At 34.0% G+C, this 24,141-nt stretch overlaps 2 protein-coding genes across 12 annotated transcripts in view; both read right to left on the bottom strand.

The window, feature by feature from the left end:
• The window catches only part of cmb (combover), a 44,854-nt gene extending 36,817 nt beyond the window's left edge, over positions 1-8,037 (bottom strand). For 2 of the 8 annotated variants that reach the window (XM_087350545.1, XM_087350540.1), the window contains exons 1-6: positions 7,872-8,034; positions 6,257-6,388; positions 3,375-3,471; positions 2,982-3,052; positions 2,238-2,381; positions 719-817 (exon numbers count right to left, since the gene is read on the bottom strand). In XM_087350545.1, the coding sequence (XP_087206671.1) occupies positions 719-817; positions 2,238-2,381; positions 2,982-3,052; positions 3,375-3,471; positions 6,257-6,382 (537 nt within the window). In that variant the 5' untranslated portion in view covers positions 6,383-6,388; positions 7,872-8,034. Of the gene's footprint in view, positions 1-718; positions 818-2,237; positions 2,382-2,981; positions 3,053-3,374; positions 3,472-4,563; positions 4,677-6,256; positions 6,389-7,826; positions 7,846-7,871 lie in introns of those variants that run through there. The other 6 variants (XM_087350538.1, XM_087350541.1, XM_087350546.1 and 3 more) reach the window with 5 other exon arrangements.
• Positions 8,038-9,355: 1,318 nt separating this feature from the next.
• Positions 9,356-24,141, bottom strand: part of Sytbeta (Synaptotagmin beta) — an 80,866-nt gene continuing 66,080 nt past the window's right edge. For all 4 annotated transcript variants that reach the window (XM_022074871.2, XM_022074870.2, XM_087350554.1 and 1 more), the window contains one exon: positions 9,356-22,929. In XM_022074871.2, the coding sequence (XP_021930563.1) occupies positions 22,771-22,929 (159 nt within the window). In that variant the 3' untranslated portion in view covers positions 9,356-22,770. The remainder of the gene's footprint in view (positions 22,930-24,141) is intronic.

Genomic DNA, 24,141 nt, shown 5'->3' with positions numbered 1-24,141 from the left:
AAAAATGTACAGGCGTCACTTTCGTTAACGAACTTTGTTTCAATCTCAATAATTTCTTTAAATTAATATTAACATATTAGCAGTACCTTTAGAATTAATTCTCCCACATCAACCCTAGGGTGACCAAATGAAGGCATGTAAAAATTGGTGTAAATGTATATGTGGAGACTTAACCAACTTACGGTATTTTAAAAAAATGAATGTTAACACAAGTTTGATGTTGCACTTTTATTCATTATCTTTATGTGGACACCTAACTTCACAAGACTTTCAACATGTATAAAGAGCCTTATTTTCCTCATTGCTGAAAGGTTAAAAGTTAATAACAGACCATAATTATGATAATGATGGTTATGAAGTTGATGTTCTCAATTCCGAGATGGGAGAGGCCAAAGGCTCTAACCTGAGGCATTTTCTTGTTGTTGGTGATCATGTTAACAATAACAAGAATAACAGTAAAGGTTCTGGGATAGTGAATGAAATGTAGTTTGGTGGTTAAGATATGGCATAACTCTACAAACCCTGCCAGTGCTAAATATGAAAATCTGATGACAGATCAAATACAAAATGAAATCAGTCCTTGTAAGAGAATATTTTAAAACAGTTCTACAAAACAAACTGTAGACTAAGACTCCAGAAACAATTTTTATTGCATCATCATAAGCAAATTCAAATATTTCTATCAACTCAAAATTACTGTACTTAGTATAAAACTTACTGGATCACCTGAGTTCTTGAGTGTGTCCATTAGAGAAGATGTTTGTTTGATGTAATCACGGATTTGGTTCAAGCGACTGACAACTTGATTTCTATCCGGCTGGAACAATCAATACAAAGCAATCAATGCTGACTGATTTGAACTAATTATAGTACGGAATAGTTGATAGTTACTCTTCTAATCAAGGAACTTTCCCTCATGCAATCTGAAAGCTCACCATTATCATCACAAAAGTATGACAATGGACCATTATCCTAAGTCAGTTCAATCCACTTCATAACCTATATCCATTTACTATCATGCTTCCACTTTCATATTCCTGTCCCGAGCAATCTCTCTTCTTGTATTTTTAAAACTAAAGTTCTGTAAACTTCTTATTTCCTTCATGTCTGGTGACTATTCCTCTCTGATTTAATCTCCCGAACAATATCAAGAACAAGTACAAATTGTAAAGCTCTGTGTTATGTATGTTTCATATTCTTTCATTACTTTTACTTATAACCATAGATTCTCTTCAGAATTACTCAATAACTGCACTCTTTCTCTAATGCAGCAAGCACTAGAGGTTTCTACATGATGTGCAGTCCCTGGAGGCAGCCTAAACCTCTATTCAGCCAAGCCCCTTGGTGGCAGACCTGTGGGTAGCCAACTCCATGTGGTCTAACCCATAACAGTAGAAGTCCAATAGTGACCACAACCAGCAAGAGCTGAGCTACAGATTTTGAAAATCCCTAGGTGGGAAGAATACATGAGAGATGAAGCCTAAGGGGCGAAGCACCTGGAGCAGCAAGCATAAAGAGCTTGGACTCAGGGAGAAAAATGCTGGCGAAAGGCTAGGTTTATAAAGCTATAGGGATATGAACATCAGTTTGCAGCAACACTGAGGGGAAAATCCCTTGGGCTTTCTCAAGGGGGTGCACACCCTAGAGGTATTATAGCCTGTGTATGGTGAAGCCCATGGTGGACAGTCTACCTATCATGGTGGAAACCCTGCAACGTCTAAGCCCAACAAGGGCAAAGCAATACATTTTGAAAACCCAGGTAGGTTAAGCACAGTATTAGAAACCTGGGGGGGGGGGAACCCCCTGGAGCAACAAGCACAGGGGGCTAGGCCCCAGGGAGCAAGCAAACTGGTTAAAGGCCCAAGTGTTCAAAGCCCAGATGGAAGCTGACACAGGGACATTACCTGGTGATATCCCCAAAGGGGATATTCCCTGAGGATGGCCTCAACATGTGAGTATCCAAACCCCTTTGGGGCAGTCATGGTCTTCCCAAGGCCTGGGCAATCTAACCTGACATGATAATAACTCAACTTCTGGTTTCCAACCGTATAACTGGAAGGACTGGGGGCCACACAGAAAAACAGACAGACGGATATGAACAGACCAATAAGGTGTTCCCCACTCAAGCTAGAGCATGAGGAACAACACTAAAACGTGCAGTTCCTTGACCAGTAGAGTAACTATCAACTTTTCAAAGAAGTCTCCATAAAATTTATTTGTGTTGTTATCATTATTACCATCTTTGTGATATTGTTGCTCTTGCTCTCCCGATCTGGTAACACATTATGAGGTGTCCTGCTTCGCCTTGATGTAGATGCTGAACCCTCAGTGCGCCCATTCATTTCTTGGGGACTGCAATTCATTACACCCCTTGTGATTTGCTGCAGGAAAACACAAAGTTATTTCATCAGTCTATGTAATCATTGTTGCTGATAAAATTACAATTATTACATGTTAATCTAATCTGAGGGAAAAATGTAACAAATTATAATCAAAATTTAAATGTTTCCAACAATGGTGACACAATGTGTATAAATATTTTTCCTTTTTGACTTTATCTATTTCCAAGACATTGTTGATATAATACATAAAAGATGGTAGACAATGTCCAAAAGAAAAACAGCTTTACACATGAATTACAAGGATTTGAAAATGCTCAGAAAATTGTTTGAATGTATGAGGGATGAAGTAATTGGACAGTAGGACATTATTATATAATGAGAAACTTTGTGACTTATACATTCATATGGTAGGCCTTGTGGTGGGGAAATGTCTATGAAAGAAGGCCACTTGTAAGACTAAGAAAGAGACAGCAGGTCAGTATGAAAATTAACCTCACACATTTAATTTAAAATGTATGAAATAAATGCAAACAACAAACAGTTGAAAATGCAGAGCTAAGCACATATTTTTATACACATTAAAACATGGAAGTAGATTTCCTTGTACAATATAAACAAGCACACATAAACAAATGTTACCTGCTCTTGCCCATGAGAGAAATGAGGTGATGCAAATCTGCTATTTTCATGTACTGCACTTCCTCCTTGTCCTAAAAAATCAGAGGAAGAAATCACAAAAAAAAAACATAAATAACATTAAGCCTGCACCAATCACTTGCACTGTATATGAATTATAAAACTGTACTTAGAAGCAGGGCATTTCACTTGGTTAGCAAACTAATTTAACATACAGTATGACTGAGCAAAACACCTTATCAAATGAAACCTGGGACACTGTTCATGGTGATACCTAATCTGTTAAGTTTAAAGGCTTTCTAATTCTTTATTGTGTCATTAAATTTTTAAAATGCCAGCCTGGGAATTCTTGCATGATTATGGAAAACTTCTGTGGAGCAGCAATTATGTTATTACCAAGATCACAGTAGTCAAGTGATGCTGACTGAGTATTACTTGTCTTTCGTGATCGATTGTGTCCCATGTCTGGTGTTGGTTGCCAATCCAAGGTAACCTATGAAGAAATGAACACTTCACACTTTGATAGTAATAAAATGCAATGTAGACCAACAAACATGATCATGGTTTTCCAGTAAATGTAAAACATATAACAAGTATCTACAACAGGAAGATACAGTATGCAGACACTATGTGAAGAAAATTTATGTTCCTAGAAGTGCCAGCTAAACATCAAACTGTTCCCACACTTTAGCTTTCAATTCATCATCATAATGTATTCTGAGTTGTATTTTCACAAGGAAACATAGGTTTCCCACCAATCCTGTTGAGCATGGCTAATGCTAAATGCTATCAGACACAATTACAGTTACATACCTAGCCAATTGTCAGTCACTGATGTGACTATCTTGACAAAAATTAGGGTAGATCTATAATCAAAAATTCCTCATTATGTAATAATGAAATAGTTCCATCCACCTCCCATCCTCATGTATTTCCTTAAGACATAACTTCTTGTAGCACAATCCAAACACCCATCACTAATACCAAAGACCACCAACGTCCAAACATAATCCTGAACCACTTCCATAAACTGTCCACCCTCATAAAAAGAATTGGCAATAACCCTTAAGTTGCTTATGTATGAAATGTAGTCAAATCTGTCATTTTCATACAGAAGCTTGGGATTTTATATTCAAATTAAAACAGCAAAACAAAGAAGATCAGAACTACATTATTAAACTGGTTGTTACAAGACAACTACAATGTCAGAAATAAATTATGATTTTACAGTCATGTGTCTGAGAGCCAAAGAAAGTTGGTAAAACATCACAAGCAGTAATATATTCCCAATGGAGAACAGACACAATATATATTCATCTCATGCATTTCCTGCAAGGTTAATTTAAATTTACTGGGCTTTTTAAATACTGAGGACAACAAAATTAATTATAATGATTTTAAATTTTGAATATAATTCTGTACCAATACTAACACTAAAAATCATGCTCTTTCAAAAATAATGATGGGAATTCTGAAATTATAATGTTTTAACCCAAAATATAAATGTTGATTACTTATTAAATTCCAAGAAAACCATACAGATATTGGTTGGTCATATTGCAAGCATGAGCCTGTTTCTCCTTACCAGAAGCCATTTTAGTCTTCAATTGAACACAGAAACACACCAACAATCACTCCCAGTCTCAACAGAATTACTGTACAACCAGAAGTGACACAGTTCAGATCTTAGGCATCTTACCAAAGTTATTTCAGGTTGAACTCAAAAGTTATATTTTTAGCACTCTGTAATACTGATTTCTACCATGTACTATGCTGACTGAAAATACTGACTCAAGGCTACTATATTACGCCTCCCTGAATGGTCTGACATAAAATGTGTACACAGTTTATTATTAATGAGACCACAAATATTCTCTGACCATGAACTTGTAACAAAAATAAAGAGTTTAATACCAAAGTAATCTAAATCACAGCATGTAACAGAATTATTGAAACTAAATACAAGGATAGCTGAAAGAATCTCATGAAACCTACTACCCTTCAAATACTTCCAGCTTCAAAGAAGAGTCTCACATTCACCCCTCTTAATTTTCTACAATCAATTAGCACCATAACAATCATAAAACTTCTAAGGCAGGAATAACAAGAGCACAACTTAATGTACAGTTTTAAATCTGATGCAGATTAAGATATTTTTTAAATATGCAACTTTTATTGTTGTAATAGTTTTGCAGAATGTAAAACAATGTGGCAGAAGTGGAAAATTTATATTTAACTTTCTGTTTAATGGTGATAATTAATAACCATTCAAGCTAGACCTGTGACATTTTGTGTGGAGAAGCATCATAAGTATTTTTTTATGTATTAATAATAACAAACTTGTCAATGGTGAAACATCTGCAGTTATATCTAACATATTTAATTCAATGAGAATCTGTTCTCACCAAAAATAAGATCACTAAATGTTACAATCATTGATTCATAACACTGTTGTCACAGAACAAAAGAGAAGGGACTACTTGGAAGACCTAAGTGTAGATGGCGGATAATATTACACTGGAAAGTATAAAGTGATTCATCTAGAACAAGACACAGCCCAGTAGTGGGCTCTTGTGAACATGGTATGAACCTCAGAGTTTCATAAAAGGTAGTGAATCTCTTGAGTATCTGTGAAATTACTGGTTTCTCAATAAAACTCTGTTCCATGGAGTTACTTAATTTATAATGCAATGACAATTGAAGTATTTGTTTTCATGTGAATTTCACAGAAAATGACAACTGAGGGATAGTTTTCATCATAGAAAGACAGAGACATTGCCAGATTGCTTCCATTTGATCATATGCATCAGTAGGGTGTTCCTGCTATATGACAACAATGTGCACTGGTCTGCTGTTATCTATTTTATGCTTGAAATAATTAACAACCTTAAAAACTAATTAATAGCTTGCCTGTGGTAAATCTAATACTTGGGTTTTTGATCATCCAATTTAAAACACAGTAAACTGTCATTAAAACAAACAACTGTCTGAAACACGTTACTATCGCACAAAAAAATGATATTAAGTTGTAAGTAGACTGTAGTTAATGATGAAGACTGGCTTATTGCTATAAATCTCACCATGTGACAATCCTTGTTACTTCATGCTGTCATCTTCTGTGACACCCACTGTAGGATTTATATATTGAGCCACAAAAATGAACATCAAAATGTACAGCAATGTCATCTATACTTCCATTAATTTAATAACATCCACAATATAGGCACTTTTATTTTACTGAATTGGAAATACCTTAATATAAATATGTGACTACTTACAAGATTGTTAGGAATATTGTTAAAATTCTGGCCTCTCCTTGTCTGTGCAAAATCACGTGATGAATCATTGTGGGCCTTAGTCTTTGGCACTGTTCCAGTCTGTCGCCCATTTATGCCAGGAGCCATGGTTCACTTGACAAAGAATACTCAACAGTTATCTGTCTACAACTAAATTACTGATTTTGGTTATTTAGCAACACCATTTCAACTGCAGAGGTTACATGATATCAAGCAAAGAGCATAAGGGTACAGCGAATTTGAATGGAGCAGCAAAGGGTAAATGACACCATAACAAATCTTGAGGCTACATATAATCAAAAGAAGTGTATTCTAGTAATGTGATGGGAGGAAAAATTCATTAATATTATTCTCACATCCTATTTCACATTATTATAATCTAGAAACATTCAGTATATGATATACTAGTTCATTTCATGCTGGTCTGTAGTTTTTTATGCAGCCCTTTCTTGGAAAAATAATGCACCTTTCTCTGACATAAGAGCTGGCTGTTATTTAGCCTGAGGCCAGGTAAATTTGTCAAGGGAAGCAGTTATTAGTGCCCGCAAGCAAAAAATGTGAATATATGGCACTGACCACAATTAATGGTGGTTCAGATAAGGATCAAATATTTATCTGCCTGAAATAATGGCACCATATGAATTCTAACTTCTTACAGTAAAATAAGATAATTATGTAAAGAAATATAGTGTAGCCAATATAATTTTTATTCACATGATGGTTTATAAACATGGCTGATGTCAGTAGCAACAGTAGCAGGATGATACAGCAGTGAGGTTTCATGATTTCATCTGTCTGAAGGTCAAAACTTTAAATTAACAGACTGACATTAATGACAGTTACTGAACTGCCATCAGTGTCCTTTGTATTAAGGTGTGTATGTTGGGTCAGATTGAATTACGTTCGTGTAATTCATTACATACAAAAATACTATTGCAAGAACTGGTAACATGACATTTGGAACTACAAGCATAGGTACAGTGCTGAAGATACAGGTACTGATGGAATGAAGAAAGGGGAAGTGAGATGGATGAGAGGAAGCTTTCTAAAGTTAATTTAGTTTACAAAGTAATACAGGAAGGTGAATACAACATGAGTTTTCCAACAGCTTGGCTCAGGTGACATGAATAAGGTATGTTCTAAAACATATGCAAGTGCTATAGTGGAAAACTGTTCTACCCCAGCCTTTAGACAAAGCTCCCTTTGAGGCATCTAAATTACAATGCACAAAACTGCTCTAACTGCCCCTTATATAAAGACAGCCTGAAGACATCTGACCCCAAACTTATGTAACAGTTACCAAATTACAAGAAATTCGTAACAAAATGTTTGTTTTACAATTAACCGCTGATTATAGCAATACCATCATTACTTCTTCAAGATACATATTATTTTGTTATTTTCTAACATTTATGTGTGTTCCTATTGTTACAGTTTAGTATGGGTATCAATGACAATTCCATGACATTTGTGGTTATGTATGATACAATGACAATACAATGGCAAGACAGAAAAGGTTACAATTATAAGAATATCTTCTAATCAAACATACACTTTTGAATTTCAATAAGACGGCAAGACGGCCTTCCTTTCGTACCTGATAAACACTGATGAACTGAATTACAATAAGAAACCCGACATTCCAACATTTAAAAGTTGTTTACATTTCATGTTTCTTCAGCCATTTAAACATACAAATACAAGGACGCAAATGAATTTTCTTTTGAACGTCACACCACAGTTATGAGACACCACATTCCAAAAGTATAATATTGAACACTTCCATTTATTCGAAATTAGCCTACAACAGCGCCCCGTTGGCTAAACAGAACACTACCTTATTATGGCAACAGTTCGAAATAGTTTCCGTTTGACAACATAAACCCAAGCGCAGCGGAATTTTGCGATATTATAAACAATGGTATAACGTCTGAAAACTGGATTTAATAATCTGTGTACATTTATTAATCAAAATTTTGTAGCCGATTCTGAACTAGAAATTGTCTTGCACTTTTTTTGTGGTTTGGGCCTGTCACTACCAAATTTCTTCTCTGAGGAGTTCTTGCTTCATATTCGGGAGATCCTGGGTTCATATCTCAGCCAGGAAAACGGCTGTACTGACAGGTTTATCATGGTATTCCACAGCCGAGTAAAATACCGGAATCGTCAGCTGAATTAGGTCAACCACTTACTTTCAAAATCTTTCCAATTTGTTAATTATAAGAATCTATACAGTTTGAGATACTGACTACATCTTTAAATAAATCACAAATAATGTAGTAAATAAATAATGGGCTGCACACTGCTCATTTGCTTTACCTGGTCCTAAAAATGAGTATTTTTAATTCTATTGTGATGAATCACAAAGATGATCCGTGGTGACCGTCTCTATGTTCAAACACTGCTAGTACGCACATTTGTTTCAAAATTGTAATGCAATATTATTACTAGTACTGCGACCTTGTTTGTCAGTTATTACCTACTGCTTCCTGCAAAGGGCCATTCAACAATGTTTTTGCAGCAATGATATCTGAACTCAGTTAAAAATATATACCTAAAATTTTATCCAAAGAGAAATTAAATTATTAGGTGTTCTTCATGCGTAAGAATGAGTAAAGGCTCTTATGGGCCTATCCATGTCTGTCTACCATATTTTTCCCTATGCTGTAGACAAACTGCATGACCAGGGGCATTTTCCTGATGATGGAGGCAGCAAGGACCTCTGAAATGTGAATAAACTTCTACCAGACTACATGGCACAGCAACCCAGAAGACAAGTCATATTCATGATACATATTATTTGATGAGGTCAGTAATTTCTACTTGTGGATTATGTTTTCACTATTAAACCTCTTCTAAAAACTTGATGTATAGGTCTACATACTTCTAAGTTCACTTTCGTGAGTGTAGTCAACTGTAATGTGTTAGCTGGCTACATGAGTACAGACATGATGTACCACCATGTTTTGGTAGAGGGTTAATATTAATTCTTTCATCTTAACTAGAACCAAATTCTTTTGTGGTAGAATTTATGAAAGGTATTTTAAATAATATCTGGAACAAGGGCATTAAGAAACAATGTCTGTACACAATTTATTAATATATTTGTCATTGTTAACATGAAAATACATTTATTTACTTTATACACACATCTGATTTCATACATTCATTTACCATTATCTGTGTTAACAAAACTTCCAATCTTCACTCCTTTATATACTGAATGGATGGAAATGATTTATCCGTCAACCAGTGAAATGACACATTCAATCCTTGTGAAACCATGTTGTCTGTTAATAAACTAAATGCAATTCTAGTACAAAAGAAAGTACAATAATTTATATTAATCATAAGAACAACCACATAACTATCCTGGTGGTTATTCAACTAGCATACAAAATATGAGGGGGCTGAGAGTGTGTATGCTTTGTCATAAATCACAAACATATACTAAATAATTCAGAATAAATTTCATCTGTCTCTTTAAGAGAGACAATAAAATGCTGGAAAGCTGGAGCTAAAAGAAATTAAGTAACAGCAAAATAGATACAAATGCATAAGTAACAGCAGGATAGTTATAACTTACATAATGAGGAGTTTCACATTTTATGAGCTTCTGATAATATTGTGGTGATCAAATAAGAGATGAAGACATGGGGCAAGCAGTATGAATACAGTTATTGAAGAGTGTTATATTTCTCTGGTTGTAATATATGATAAAACATCAAGTCTCTGTTAATAGAACATTGTTTTCCTTTGCTTAAATTTGTTTACAACTGTATGAAATAAATACTTCAATTCTGTTATTTATGGACAGTAATGTACATAAGTTTGGTAGACAGCATAGCATATCACATACATCTTATGCAAACATTCAACAGATCACTTTAGTACAATCACACAATTTATACGAAATATCTCCAGTTATAATATTCTTGTTGATTGTGTTGAGTTCCACTACCCCTGATAAGAGAATGAAGGGACAAAATTGTCAGCATAGTAGACCTAAAGCTTAATGTGGGTTCCAATAAAAACTAGGAGCCTGTGTTCTCCACATTTCCAAAGTGCAAGCCTTACTTTGGTGTGCTCAACATTAAGAATAGATTTAATAGCCCATAAAACAACACAGTATGTTATTAATGTTAGATACACCATAAATGTAAAAGCTTTAATATGTTTGCAAGAAAAAAAGAGTACCCAGATTTGATCAGAAATTGAACTTTGTGATTTTGTCTCGTCTCCAAATTGCCAGGTTCTCAACATACTGAACGTAATATACTTGTTTATTAATTCTTATCCACTGCTATGTTTTTCAAACACTAACAAGTCATACCAGTCAAATTTGGTTTTTGTACACTGATTTCAACATTTCTTGTAATTCCTTCGATGGAGTTTTCATTTTAGGAAGAACATTTTGATATACTTTCAAGTAACGTCTTTTGAATTTAGTGATAAAATTTAAATGTTCAGAAAGCACACAGTACAATCTAAGAATTGTATGTACAACAAAACTGAGGGTTGGCACAACAGACACCAAACATAGGAAATGAGTTTGCTCAGGGCTGGCAGTGAAATGGTAAAAGATATAACTTTTATTGACCTTTTTCAATGTATCTAAAATGACATTAGGCCTTAGCATAAATTAAGGTCTCAACATAAACAAAGTCACATATGTCTGATGAATTTTGGTGAGGACTTCAAGTTAATAAGCAGAATTTGTTCCTCTTTGTCACAATATAGGATATTAGTCAGTTGTTATACAACAGAAATTACATCATTCAATTGTTAAGTTACATGAGAACAATGATACAGTTACAGTCATTTATAGGGGCATTGATCTTGAAGTTATTATGGCTTGCTTCATTAAAATTTATTCATCCATAGAAATATTATTACAGCTGCATATCCAATCAGATATGGTAAAGCCAACAGGAACTAAAGTATTCCTGTGTTACATGTCTTACAATTATAATGTACTATAAACTGCTCACAATACAACAAACTGATCATTACAATACAAACCTTCCTTGTAACACATACCTCTAATAACTTGTATATCTAAATTCAAAACTTAAACAGCAATAGTACAAATGTCCTTCGTGTGTACACATAATACTTAGAACATCTAGTAATATAACAATTACAAACTTTACATCAGTTAAATATGTGTAAATTATTTCTGTTTGACAGTGTTTAGTGCATAGTGTAAGATGTATCACTTGCAACCAGCATGCATTGAATCACTCGCAGATAATAATGACATGAAAAGTGCTATTGTTGATATGGTTAAAATTGCAATCCATGTTGAATACAGGATTGTGATTACAAGTCCCAAGGAATCTTATAATTAGATTCAATCATGATGGGTCTTATGACAGCCAACAATCCCTCTGAGAAAAATGTAGAAATTTATGTTAAAATAATTTGTATCTGTTTTATAATTACAACATGCTCAGAAACATCTTAAGTGCGAATTTTGGTATAGACCACTCCACACCATGTTCCAGGGCGGTTTCTTAAATTTTCACAAATTCTTGATTTAATTATGTTAAAATACCCACATCATATCATTTACCTTTACCTACAAAATGAAATTTTTAGAGGTAGGGTCAAATATAAAACTAAAGGCAAGAATTGTAGCTGTCTTTGGTAAAATCAATAGCAGTTAATGATATAAAAGAAGATCAAGAATTCCATTATATTTTCTGGTGTATCCTGTGGTTTTAACTGCAACATAGCTTAATACATTAATGATTATCATATTGGTCTTGTAACTCAGGGGACGGAATTTATTCTTTCTAGTTCTCACTACATTTCAGTTATCCCAAGTAGCCCCTGTACTATGAAGTTCATAATAAAAACACTATTTTCAACTAAAAATGCCTTGGATAATTGAGTAAAATTTTTTAAACAGTATATATCCAAAATTGGCTGAAAACATTTCAATATATTTCTCAGTAGTATCTGAGCTACTAGATTTGTGTTGCTAAGTTTTTGCAAAATAGCACATAACTAACACTAAAGTATTGGAAAATTTTCCCAGGTTTTGCAAAACCATACAACTTCTAGTAGGATTCTTGACAGTACTTCTCCAAATGGGTCTTTCATGACAGTATATTTTCATCCAGTTTAAATGGGAAACAAATGTACACCATGTGTTTGAAGGTAGGCAAACCTTAAAATACATATGTTGGCAGAATTGTGGGAAGTACCTATAAACATAATGCAAACTATCAATTGCAACATGTTGACCACAGTCAACAGCTGAATTTACAATTACTGTGTATACATTTCCATATCTCAACATGAATGCTGAGAGTACAGTATACCATTTTTAGAAGTTTAACAGGAAGTTCTGAAAGAAATCATGGTCAGTAAAAGTGAAATCTATGAAGGATGTGATGATACACTATATCATATGTACATGTGACTTCCAGATGTACCTGGAAAGGGTTGTGGACTACAAAACTTGACTGTCAATAGTACAGTGTAGGATTTAGTAATCCTCATGAATATACATGTACAACATGCAAAAACATTTCTTCTCAAAATAAAAATAAATGGATTTTGAAGACAAGGAGAAAGAATGGACTGTGTTGATATGTACACACAGTGGCAGTGGCCAGTAACAAATGTAATGCCACAACAGTAAAAATTACATGTGATACTGTTCAAAATATCTAATGGTAATTAATGGTTAAAAATTTTCTGCAAGTGTACGCTACACCATCACAACTTCTACTTCTGCTATTGGTGTTAAGAGCTCACTGTTTCACTTTCTCTTACTACTCTTTAACTCCCTTTCCAGGCAATAGTTTTGTAACTTTGAATTGTTGCTTGTTATGTTAACAGTTACAAATAACAAGTGCAGTTGAGCTAACTATAAATCCATTGACCTGTCAGTCAGCTTTTAGTATTACTAATATGCATATGTTCACAACACTCTGACCTGTCTGTGTCTACTTATGACTAATGCCAGCACACAGAAAGTCACTTTGATGTTACTTGCTTCATTCAATTTGACTGCTTCTTAATTAACGCAATGGCCATTTAATTGGCATTTAGCTTTTAGCGATTCATCGTAAAATGTTTATCTTAACTCAATACATTTCATGTATTATATCACCAGTGAATATGCATCACTGAATACAGTGCCACCTGTGTGCAATGAAAATAATAAATGATAACATTTTATGTTACAGAATAATACACTGGGAATTTTAAATTTTAGAGTGGGATAAATGTATGAAAATTCCCTGCAGTGTAAATAAGCGTCTTCTATAACGTGTGAGATTTTACAATTGGGTCCAGGATGTCTTTTAGAAAGACATTAATATTCTTAGATTATATTAAAATATAAGCATTTAAATATATGAAATACAAGCACTACAGTATGTCTAGAGACAGGTAATTTTTTAGGAATATGTTCATAAAATGAATTCTTCTCCAAAGTATAAGGAAGGAAAGAGCACATAGATGTCTGACTTTCTGTATCAATTTATGTTTCTTATAATACATTCTACATTATTAATGTCAGTGTCTGGTGTGTTACTACAGTTATGATGACTCAGCATATAGCTTAGATGAGGAGACAAAAAATCAGTACAGAATTCTTGTGAGGAAACTTGTTGTAAAGCAGCCATTTGCAATAATGAGGAGGATGGAAGTATGATTTGATGGATCTTAGATAACAGGTTATGAGGATAGGACATGGATGGAACTGGCTCAGGATTGTGTCCAATATAGAGGCTGAGTGAGAAGTGGGCACTTGCGCAAAGGACTGATTTTGGTCGTATGAGATGGACCCATCCAAAGCATGCGCTATAGGGGTATCAGCTTAAGTTGGTTTGTAGCACTAACTGTGTTTAGATCGGTGCATCACCGCAGCTGAGGCTGAGTGACCCCCACTATTACTGAACTCCCCTCTCGACTTACACATCACGTATTTAGGTGCCACGACTACTCACGTGTCCTCTAGGCTTTGTTATTACCAAGTTTAACCTTCAGGTTCTAATTTCAGGGAATTAGTTGATTTTATCTAATGTATTAGCTGGTACATTGAATTTATATTTTCCACATCAAACAGAAAAGAAATAGTGAGACCATTTTATATAGGCAGAGCATTTATACTGCACATTGCCTATATGCAAGAAATGAAATACGTATTAACTAACCTGCTGTGTACTAATAATTAGCCTGACAACTGATTGGAATGGCTAAGCAGTAATTACTCCTACCTTGTATTCATAATCAATCACTTTGCAGATTTGAGCTAACCTGGATAATATATTGTGTGTAATTTACGCTAGAAGATCCAAGCAGTGACTATGCAGTTAGACAGTTCTTTGTTCCTTTATAAGTTTCTATGTACTTTATATAATTTTTGTAAAATAATTTGGCTCCATGTTTTCTATTTTTACATAATACATTGTTTCAGTTAATTAAGACATTATCATGGGATACCTATTAACGTTCATATGCATCTTTACATGCCAACCATTCATGTCTTTCATCTCACAATGTACTTAACTGATTTTGATTAAATCTGACAGAGCTGAATAGCAACAATTTTAAATTTAATTTTGATGCGTATTGGCACATTATAACATGTACTTTATACAAAAGCAGTTTCTGTATTTACTACATTTATAAGCAAATGTATAGCCAGCTGCAGTGGCCACGCGGTCTGAGGCATGGACCTCATGCGCCTGGCCGCTGGGACCGTGGGTTCGAGTCCCACTCAAGGCATGGATGTTTGTCCGCGTCTTTCTGTGTTTGTATAGGTAGAGGCCTTGTGTCAGGCTGATCACTTATCCAAGGAGTCCTACCATTGTCCAAACAGATCAATCGAATAAATAGAAACCTCGACACCTACGGGTAAAAGAGGCTGAGAGAAAGAAAGAATAAACAAATGCATAATTCAAAAAAGGCAAATTATATACTTCAGTAAGTTCTATAACATATTTGAAATATTCTTATTGGTGAATATTTAACTAAACAAATGGAATAGGATATACCAAGAAATGTGTGTGTTTTAAAGTGAAGTACATATTTTCAGTCTCATTTCCCCTAAAATAAACATTCCTGTCATTATAATGTACACTAAAACATACAAAGACAACAATTTGCATGTACATATCAAATTCAAATTATTGAGGAAGCAATATGGCTTTCATTGACTTTATTACTGATACAGAAAGGCATTCATCTTATCTACATACTAGTTTATTTATTGCATCACCTGCTGGGTATATCACCATATCAAGAAATACTTCCTTCTCCAGAGTTATATTTTTATTCCTTTAGACCATGATATACACAGAAGAGGACACAATGAACAGTGATAACTATGAAAATCTTAAATATTATACCAATTAATTTTTATGTATATGCCCTTTACTCTTAATAACTGCAACAGTATTTGACATTATACATTACAAATATTCCATTGAACCTAACATGTCTACAACACTTGGAATAACACTTAAAACTTCCTCACAATACTGCATCTGTATTTGTATCTGTTCACCACCTAACACAACATTTCTCTTGATGTGTAACAAGTCAAATTACATGTAAAATGTTCATGAAGTATATATAAATTTCCTACATTCTGTGATTGGGGTTATAAATAGTTTTATACGTGCATGATATATATATATATGACAATTCATTTTTGTCAAGTATGATGGTATATTTTAAGACTAACATTAAAGCGGTGATTGTCTACTAGAAGCTTCATAAAAATCTGAGTTTATAAACAGCTGGGATAAGTCTATATGGTACATGCTTTTGATGCAGCAAAAACAGTACACTACTTATATAAGTCATATTTCTTTTTACACCACAAGAACATGATATTCTTTGCTGTAATGGAGTTACAGTCTATAGGAATAGGCATTGATAAATACTGCATTATTTTGTACATTTAACTCTTCACTTACAAAATAATAATTGATATAATCCAAACTTCTAAGCGTATCATTTGTCAGTTGCCTATTTCCATTATTTTTAACTGTTACATTAGAGGCAATTCAATTTTTTTTTAACTTGATGGTTTTGTGTGTCAAAATTGTTATCTGGACCCTGTATGGACTGAACTTCCATAAGTAAAATAAACATAGTTCAGAGACACATTTACTTAACTACAAAAAATATATATTAAATTTATTTTGAGCACATACATAATTTTCAATAACTTGTCATTTCAGAACTATAAAGCTCTGTGCTTGAAGTAAAATTCAAAATGAATGGGATGGATGGGTAAAAAGACCATGTGAATCCAAAGTATGGATCACAGGCATTAAATTAGTGTTGTAATGTATTTTCTGTGGAAACTGTCCACTGTGTAAGATCAAAAAGAGGTTTCAATTTTCTATCTGCAGGTGAACAGAAAGAGTATTCATTGTAATAGTAAAGTCTGTCTAGCAGGAACCCACAAAGAATGTATCCTTTCATCTTATATGAAGACAGGACACTGTCAGCCTCTCAAATAGCATGTATACTTTATCCAGACACTGGACAGTAATAAAAAGAACAGTAATACTATTGTCATATACCTTTAGAAGCATGTTAAATTAGTGCATTGAAGTTAGGTTCATTTCACATTTAACTGCCACATGACATAGTGATATAATGTTCTCTCATACTTGAGTTGTAAATGCCATATGCTAAAGCAGTGTTTCTCATCCTTCCCAATGCAATGACATTAAAATATATTTCAATATCTTACATCTTGGCCTGCACATGCAAGCATAAACTATATACATATTATTCTTTATATTTATTCATCCTTTTCATTTTTTACCCTTTTATACTGTGCAACAGAGTTCATAGCTACACTTAATGGATTAACAGCATTCTTATAAATATGCAGGCCTATTAAATGATGAGCATTACAAGAAAAAATATTAAAATTAAATATCACTATTCTTGAAAAGTGCAGCATGTTACAAGAAATATCAAGGCAGCAATATTTTTAACAAAGAAAAAGCATTATGGGCTAATGAGATGACAAACCAGAGTTTAACAAGTTCTTAATTCTTGAACTGCTGTTAAATGTGTAGAAACCAATTTTAATCGCAAGTTATGGCAGTCCTGGACTCACATTGTAGCACATTGGTTTCAAATTTCTGAGGAATCTCCCGAATTTTAATATAAACCAGATTCTCAGGTCACTAAACTGTATCTCTGAAATATAAGCTCAAGCTATAAACAAAGCCATATGATCGCTGAAAATCTCAGAATACAAACATTAAATGTCTCTGCCAATTACATAACTTTTTACTAAGCATGACTGATTATCTTTCTTCAGTTTTGGTAACATTAAATCACATGACATTTTTACTTCATGCAATGTCTTACACATTCAGAAAACTGTTGACTAGTGAGTTATAAATGGCAGTTTACCTGGCTTTGGATAGGGATGACATTAAATATCCCACCTGCTATTTTTTGGTTTTCCAAGGTCCATCCATATGAACACATTGCTAGAATCTTCAAACAAACCATAACTGTTCCCTGTGACCCTTTCTTCTACCCCCTCCTATGGGCTAATAACTACAGACATTCACCCTGACAAACAGAGGTAACAGAAGTGCAAAAAAGAAAATTATAAAACAAACAGGGTAACATGGCAATGTTTCATGTGTGGTTTATTTAACAATGCTGTCAATAACTAGAAACACATAGTGATGAATGGTAGGATAATTAAAAAAGTGGATCTAGCCTAATTCAGGGTACTATCTCAGTATTTGCCTAGAGACTGAGGAGAACAACAATAAATTTCAGTCAGGATAGCCTGCCTCTGCAGAGATTTGAACCCAGGACCTCCTGACTATGAAGCAGGAGAGCTGACCACTTTTTAAATAATGATTTGTCTGGGAAATGTTCAGAGACAATATCTTTAACACCAAAGTGGTCTAGTCCATAACTGTAGTTGTACATTTGCCCTGCTTAGTCTTAACCCAAAACATAACTCCAACCAGTTGTCATTTATGTAACTTTCATTCCTCCGCTTCAAACCATGAAGTGTGTAATATGAAATACAGAGACTAATGCAACTAATGACTTTCAAAGACTCTGAATTGTAAATAAATTAATTACTGCATTTGCCATTGTGTAAGGTACAGAATGTCTACTAAAAACATCATTCATCTTTTACACCAAAGGTGTTATTTAAATAAAGGTTACATTAAAATCCTAAAATGTGCTCAATCAGAAGAGGTCTAACTTTTTCAGTTTAATAATTATTTTATTTTTGAAATGCTTCAAAATCTGTCATAAATGGTGGTGCACATGTGAGACAGTAACATGTTCCTTTAAAATGTTGTAATCACTATAAAACTACATGACTTTACAACCCAAAGGACACACAAACTGCATTTTAACTGCTTTAAAAACCTCAACTCTCATAAAATTAAATAAAATTATGAAGTAAATGCCAATATTACTAGCAGTTATCATACATTAGTATTCTTAAATATTTCTCCTCCTTTATTTCACTGGTGTGAGTGCCATTACACTCAACTTGAGACCATTATAATAAAAATAAAAACTAATATGAGATTTATGGACATACATACCAGCAATTATAGTTCCATATCTCATTTTAACAGAAATTAAGAATCTGATCTGTCATAATTCAGCCCAGTTTGTTCATTCTCCCTGCAAGCAATTTACTACTTTAATCTATTAAACAGCTAATAACAATATCAAAATGGAATATCATTTTCTTGTTAATAACAGTGCACTGGGTTGCACATATATCTTGTATGTGGAAAAAAATTTATACTGCAACAAGGTGTGAAAACCTATTAAAAAGCAGAACTTGGAAGAGTGGAAAGGAAATCAGAGGATAACAGAAATGGGTTGTGAGATACAAGTTGGACTGAACAAATTCAAAGTCAGCTCCAGTGGCATTAGTGGTGTTCAAGCATTTGAAGGCAAAACATTCTTGAAAAGTAGTTAATTTTTTTCACAACTAGGGCATTTTTTGTCTGCAAGTCCACAAAATTCATGTAAGATACTGCTACATGCTTAACTCATAAAAATTCATGCACAACCTACTATAATCTGTCAGAATGTTTCATAATTTGACATACTTTTTTGTGCAAGACTGCAGCAGAAAGGGTATATCATATTCTGAACATGAAATGTCAAAAATATAATTCTGTCAGGTACACTGACTACAGTGACTAGACAATCAAAGAATTTTGTACAGTGTAATTAAAATATAAATGTGCTAACATGTAACTCGTTCTAAGTAGATTATTTATGAAGAATCTGACTCCATTAATATATGTCTCAGTGCATTCAAAGTCAATTTATATAATAGGCCATTCTACAATTGGTACTAGTTTGTATCTTGCATAATTCTGTTGTTAGTATTAACTACATAGAGTGATCAGCGAATCTTTAATGTGCATAAACTGTGTTTGCATCTCAGTAGTTAGAGATTAGAATATTTCTAAAGTAGAAATAAAGCCAGCAGTATTAAGTTGAACTGAATGAATGTTTCTTTGGAATAAGCTCCAGCAATGTGATCATTATAGTCCATCATGAAGTTCAGGGATTCAAGAGTGGCCTGTTTCAGCCTCAGTGTTCATTTTGTCCATTAATCTTTAAAGAGATGTCCAAGTCTTTATCTAAAAATGGTATTACAACCATGTAGTCTGGTAGGAATTAACTAACGTTTCAGAGATCCTTGCTGCCTCCTTCTTCAGGGCAATCACCCTGATGATGGAGGTAGCTAAATCCCAGAAGACAGTTACCTTTTTTTTGCCACTATGAGAACCTTAAATCCTATTAAATTGTTATCTTCTTGTAAAAATACTGCACGGAAACGGATGTAGGCACACAAATAAATCCATCTCTTTAGTGTAGATGTGTACTTAAACTTCAGAAACAAATATGCATATTGTATACACAACTATGTATAAGTATTCCTTGTCACACGATAACACTGTATAAATGACAATTATAATTTTAATACATGCTGTTCATCAGAACCTGCTTAGGGATTTTACAAAAGTCTCAGCACTAAACATTTGCCAGGTTGGTTTGTGGATTCAACTGCTGAAATTGTTATATCATATAGAATAAGAGATGATTATGGATGCTGAAATGAAAAGAGAATGGGAAGAAACAGCTGAAGCCTGCTGCAAACTACTACCCCAGATACCAGATTCAACAAGAGGACAGCTTAAATAAGCAACAAGGTTAACCCTTTCATAGCTAGTTTCTTCACATAAAGTGCATTAAATTGCATAATGTTGCTATTGTGTCTGTCCATCCACCCACATGCTTCACCCCTCAAACTACAGAACAAATTTTTATGAAATTTAGTGTTTAAAATCTCTACTAAAAGTTGTTCATGTATTTGATTTTGGTTCATATTGGTCCAGTAAAACTCCTATTGTGTATAAAATTCAAATATAGCTTTAGTGATTTTCTCAATATTGGTTCATTGTATAAAAATAATTAATACATGATATAAAATACAGATCTCATCAAGATCAAGTTTTATTTGAAACATTTGATATGTGAATATTTATTGAAAGACAAGAAAAAGCATAATTGTATTACTGTGTACACTGTGATATCCAGTGTGGATGATTTTTCAATAATAGATTTCTATCTATAATAAATTAATACAAGGACAAGTGTGATATGAGATTTGTAACACTTCAGAAAATATTTGTACCATACTCTATTGTAGTAGGTTTTTCCACACTTCTCTAGATCCACATGAAAACAGACCAGTGCAGAGTTTTTTCACTGTTTTATCATAAAGAGACGTGTGTCGAAAATAAGATATATTATGAGTAGCACTGAAAGGGTTAAGCACAAGTTGTCCTTCAAACTGCATGAAAAATTTGTCAGCAGAGAGAAGAGTGCAAGTATGAATTAGTTATAGCTAGATTTGTCCATCCTGGAAATTGAGCAAATGTGATACTAGTAATATACTCATCTTTTTGTGTTTAAATATTTATTCATTGTCTCATTGTAAAATTACTGACACTGGGGCAGTTTTTAATTCATACACCTACTGGACCAAATAGAGATTAACACATTCACTGACAGTGACAACAGCCAAACATCTTTTCCCACCATATCATCATATCAGATCAGTTATTAAAGTATTTACTTTCATCTCCAAATGACATCATTCCTTGCTACATAATCCTGACAGGTCATAGTACACACTTTGAGAACTGGAATATAAATTTTGATTTTCAGCATACATTTTAATGGGGTACGAAATTCTTGAATTGGAAAAGCACAACAATTGTTTAGCTGGCTGTTTTGCCCACGGAATTCATCTAATAAAGAGGATGTATCTAACACCCTTTTTGTATTTATTTACTGGTAATACATTTTATTACATAAATAAAAAAATTAATGCAAATACACAGTGCACATCTGACCAGCAAACACCAATAATAAAGGAAGGGTGAATTGAACCACTAAATCAAAGCAGGCACATATTAGTGTACTAGTAAACTATATAAACTCTTCTAGAATTTTCTGCTTCTGTGAGACCCAAAATTATACAAGAAAATTACTAACTAAAGTGTGTAACTGCATAATTGAATCCCTAAATGAAGCACACACATATGGAACTACTCTGTAAAAATAATGTTATAATTAAATCTACACAAATAAAAAATTAATACAGAAATGATTCTGGATCATTTATCAGTGTGTAATCAGCATTTTAATTGTGCCCTTTCACATCAAGATTTTTAACTTTGCTGCGTTTACAGCCTGGTGCTCAATGTTTATTTGAAAGTTACAGAGTACAGCTGAAAATCAGAAGGTAATTCCCACTTACATTTCTTAGCTGTTAGTTGTTAAGGGAGGCAGTGCAAAAATATTTATAAAAGAAAGAAAAGAGACCCTTTGGACAAGAAAATTATGAAGGTTATATGGACTGTCCTCCTCGAGTACACTGACATGGTTTTCATCAATCAGAATGAAGTACAACAATCACAAAGCCATGTTATATGATGCAATATCCTGAAGTCTATAGTGGGCCAACTAGGGATACCACATAAAAGATATGCTGGGCCTTTAAAGGTTAACATGGGCATATACAACTGGAAACACATTTTTATGTGAGTATATCATTCATTAGTCTTTTAATGTAAATGTGTTAACTGGGTGAAGATGTGGCCTTACTCATCTGAACTGCTAAGTGATCAATATGATACAGATTTATAATGGTTAATATCACCATTATATAAATTTAAAATACTTTCTGATATCAGTATCTTCGCTTTTCTTATATTAAACATCTTTGGTTTAACATGCTGTAACATTGTTGCCACAATGTGCACATCCAGAAACAACAAATAACAGGCTTGTACCTACCAGATGCATGGAGTATACAGTGTTACCTATGAACCTCATCCATTTCAGAATATTTCTCCTCTCAAGCATAAATGGGGTGTTACCTATAAATATTGTGACAGCCAACTCTGTAGTGGTTCTCTTTATCGAAGTGTGTGCCACATGGCAACTGCTTTACGAGGACTCTGTGTCATGTCACACCAGTGGTCTCGTTCAGGTCCCTCTTCTTCTGGTCCAATGACAAAAGAGCCTAGAAGTGGGTTGTTGCCAATCAGATCATTTCCTTGGTCTATCAAACATACCTGCAAGGATACAATGCTCAGGGTATTTTCATATGATTAAATAGCTGACCAAACATGTAAAATATGTATAACAATAAAATGCAATTAAATCTTCTCAGGCAATCAAACCGATCAATATGGAACAAAATTATGTTTTGGGGACATGTGATTAGAGAACCATGAAAGCCGATCTAATACAGCTCAACCCGCAAGAGCCAAAAATGTGAGAGATAGGTGAGTTAGCAGTCACAAGGTCACCCATGACATGGTTGACCCAACTCAATGTTGCTTTGTCTACATCTGTCAGTGAATGAAATCAAGTGGTTATCCACCTTGCAGTTAACCTAACCACATGGTGCAGGATCTACTTTCAACAGTTGATAGTTATGCATAGTCAGATGCTTATGCAATTGCCTGCTTTGATGGAACTCACTACCATGTTCTAAAAATCTGCCAGTTGATCGTTTCCTTAGCCAGCTCAACCCAGCTCACATCCTGACAACCCATTCTGAAAATATGTAATATTTTCTAACCAATGGGTAGATTGCACTAGCAATGCTTTTTACTGTTGTTTGTTGGAGGTACCCAACTAGAATCTAGCTCTGGTATACTGGTTATCCTGGTGGATGAAGTCTTCTCAGGTGACCAACTGTGTGAAAATGGCATTGTAATCCAGCACTTCTGAGATTGTCTCTGCCTCCTGATAATGAAGACCTGACTGCATTCAGTCACCATATAGATTTAAATCTTCCATCTTGATGGATGTTTTTCATGGTTTTCCTCAGTCTCACCATGTAACTGCAGGGTAGGAACTTTAAAAAGGGCACAACCCCTCATCTTCTAAATCTTTACCTGTTCACCATACATGATCGCCTTTACATCTCATTTGATGCCATGTAACTTATGCAGTTGAATCAGCATCATAAATTTTCATCCTTTAGTTTCTATACTCAGAGTCTAATGCATAAGATCAATTTTCAGGTCTGAGCCACATATGTTGAAATAAATCTAATGTTTCAGCAAATATTGCAGCTACTATCTCCAAGATGAATGTCACATATCACATATAGGAAACAACCAAAGATTAATATATATACAGTGTATCTCATAAAGATGTATACACACATTCAATGGAAGAAATAAAGATATTTTAATAAACTAAACCATGACACATGTCAGCATTTGACTTCCCTAAATATACTTTTGTCATTGAACTTCAAAGAGCAGAGCTCT

The sequence above is a fragment of the Zootermopsis nevadensis genome, unplaced genomic scaffold, assembly GCF_977971745.1.
Source record: "Zootermopsis nevadensis isolate Lab colony 2312 unplaced genomic scaffold, Znev_1.0 Znev_ptg000017l, whole genome shotgun sequence".
In the NCBI taxonomy this organism is placed as follows: Eukaryota; Metazoa; Arthropoda; class Insecta; order Blattodea; family Termopsidae; genus Zootermopsis; species Zootermopsis nevadensis.
Note: the sequence above shows the minus strand (reverse complement) of the source record. Positions and strands in the feature narration are given on the sequence as shown.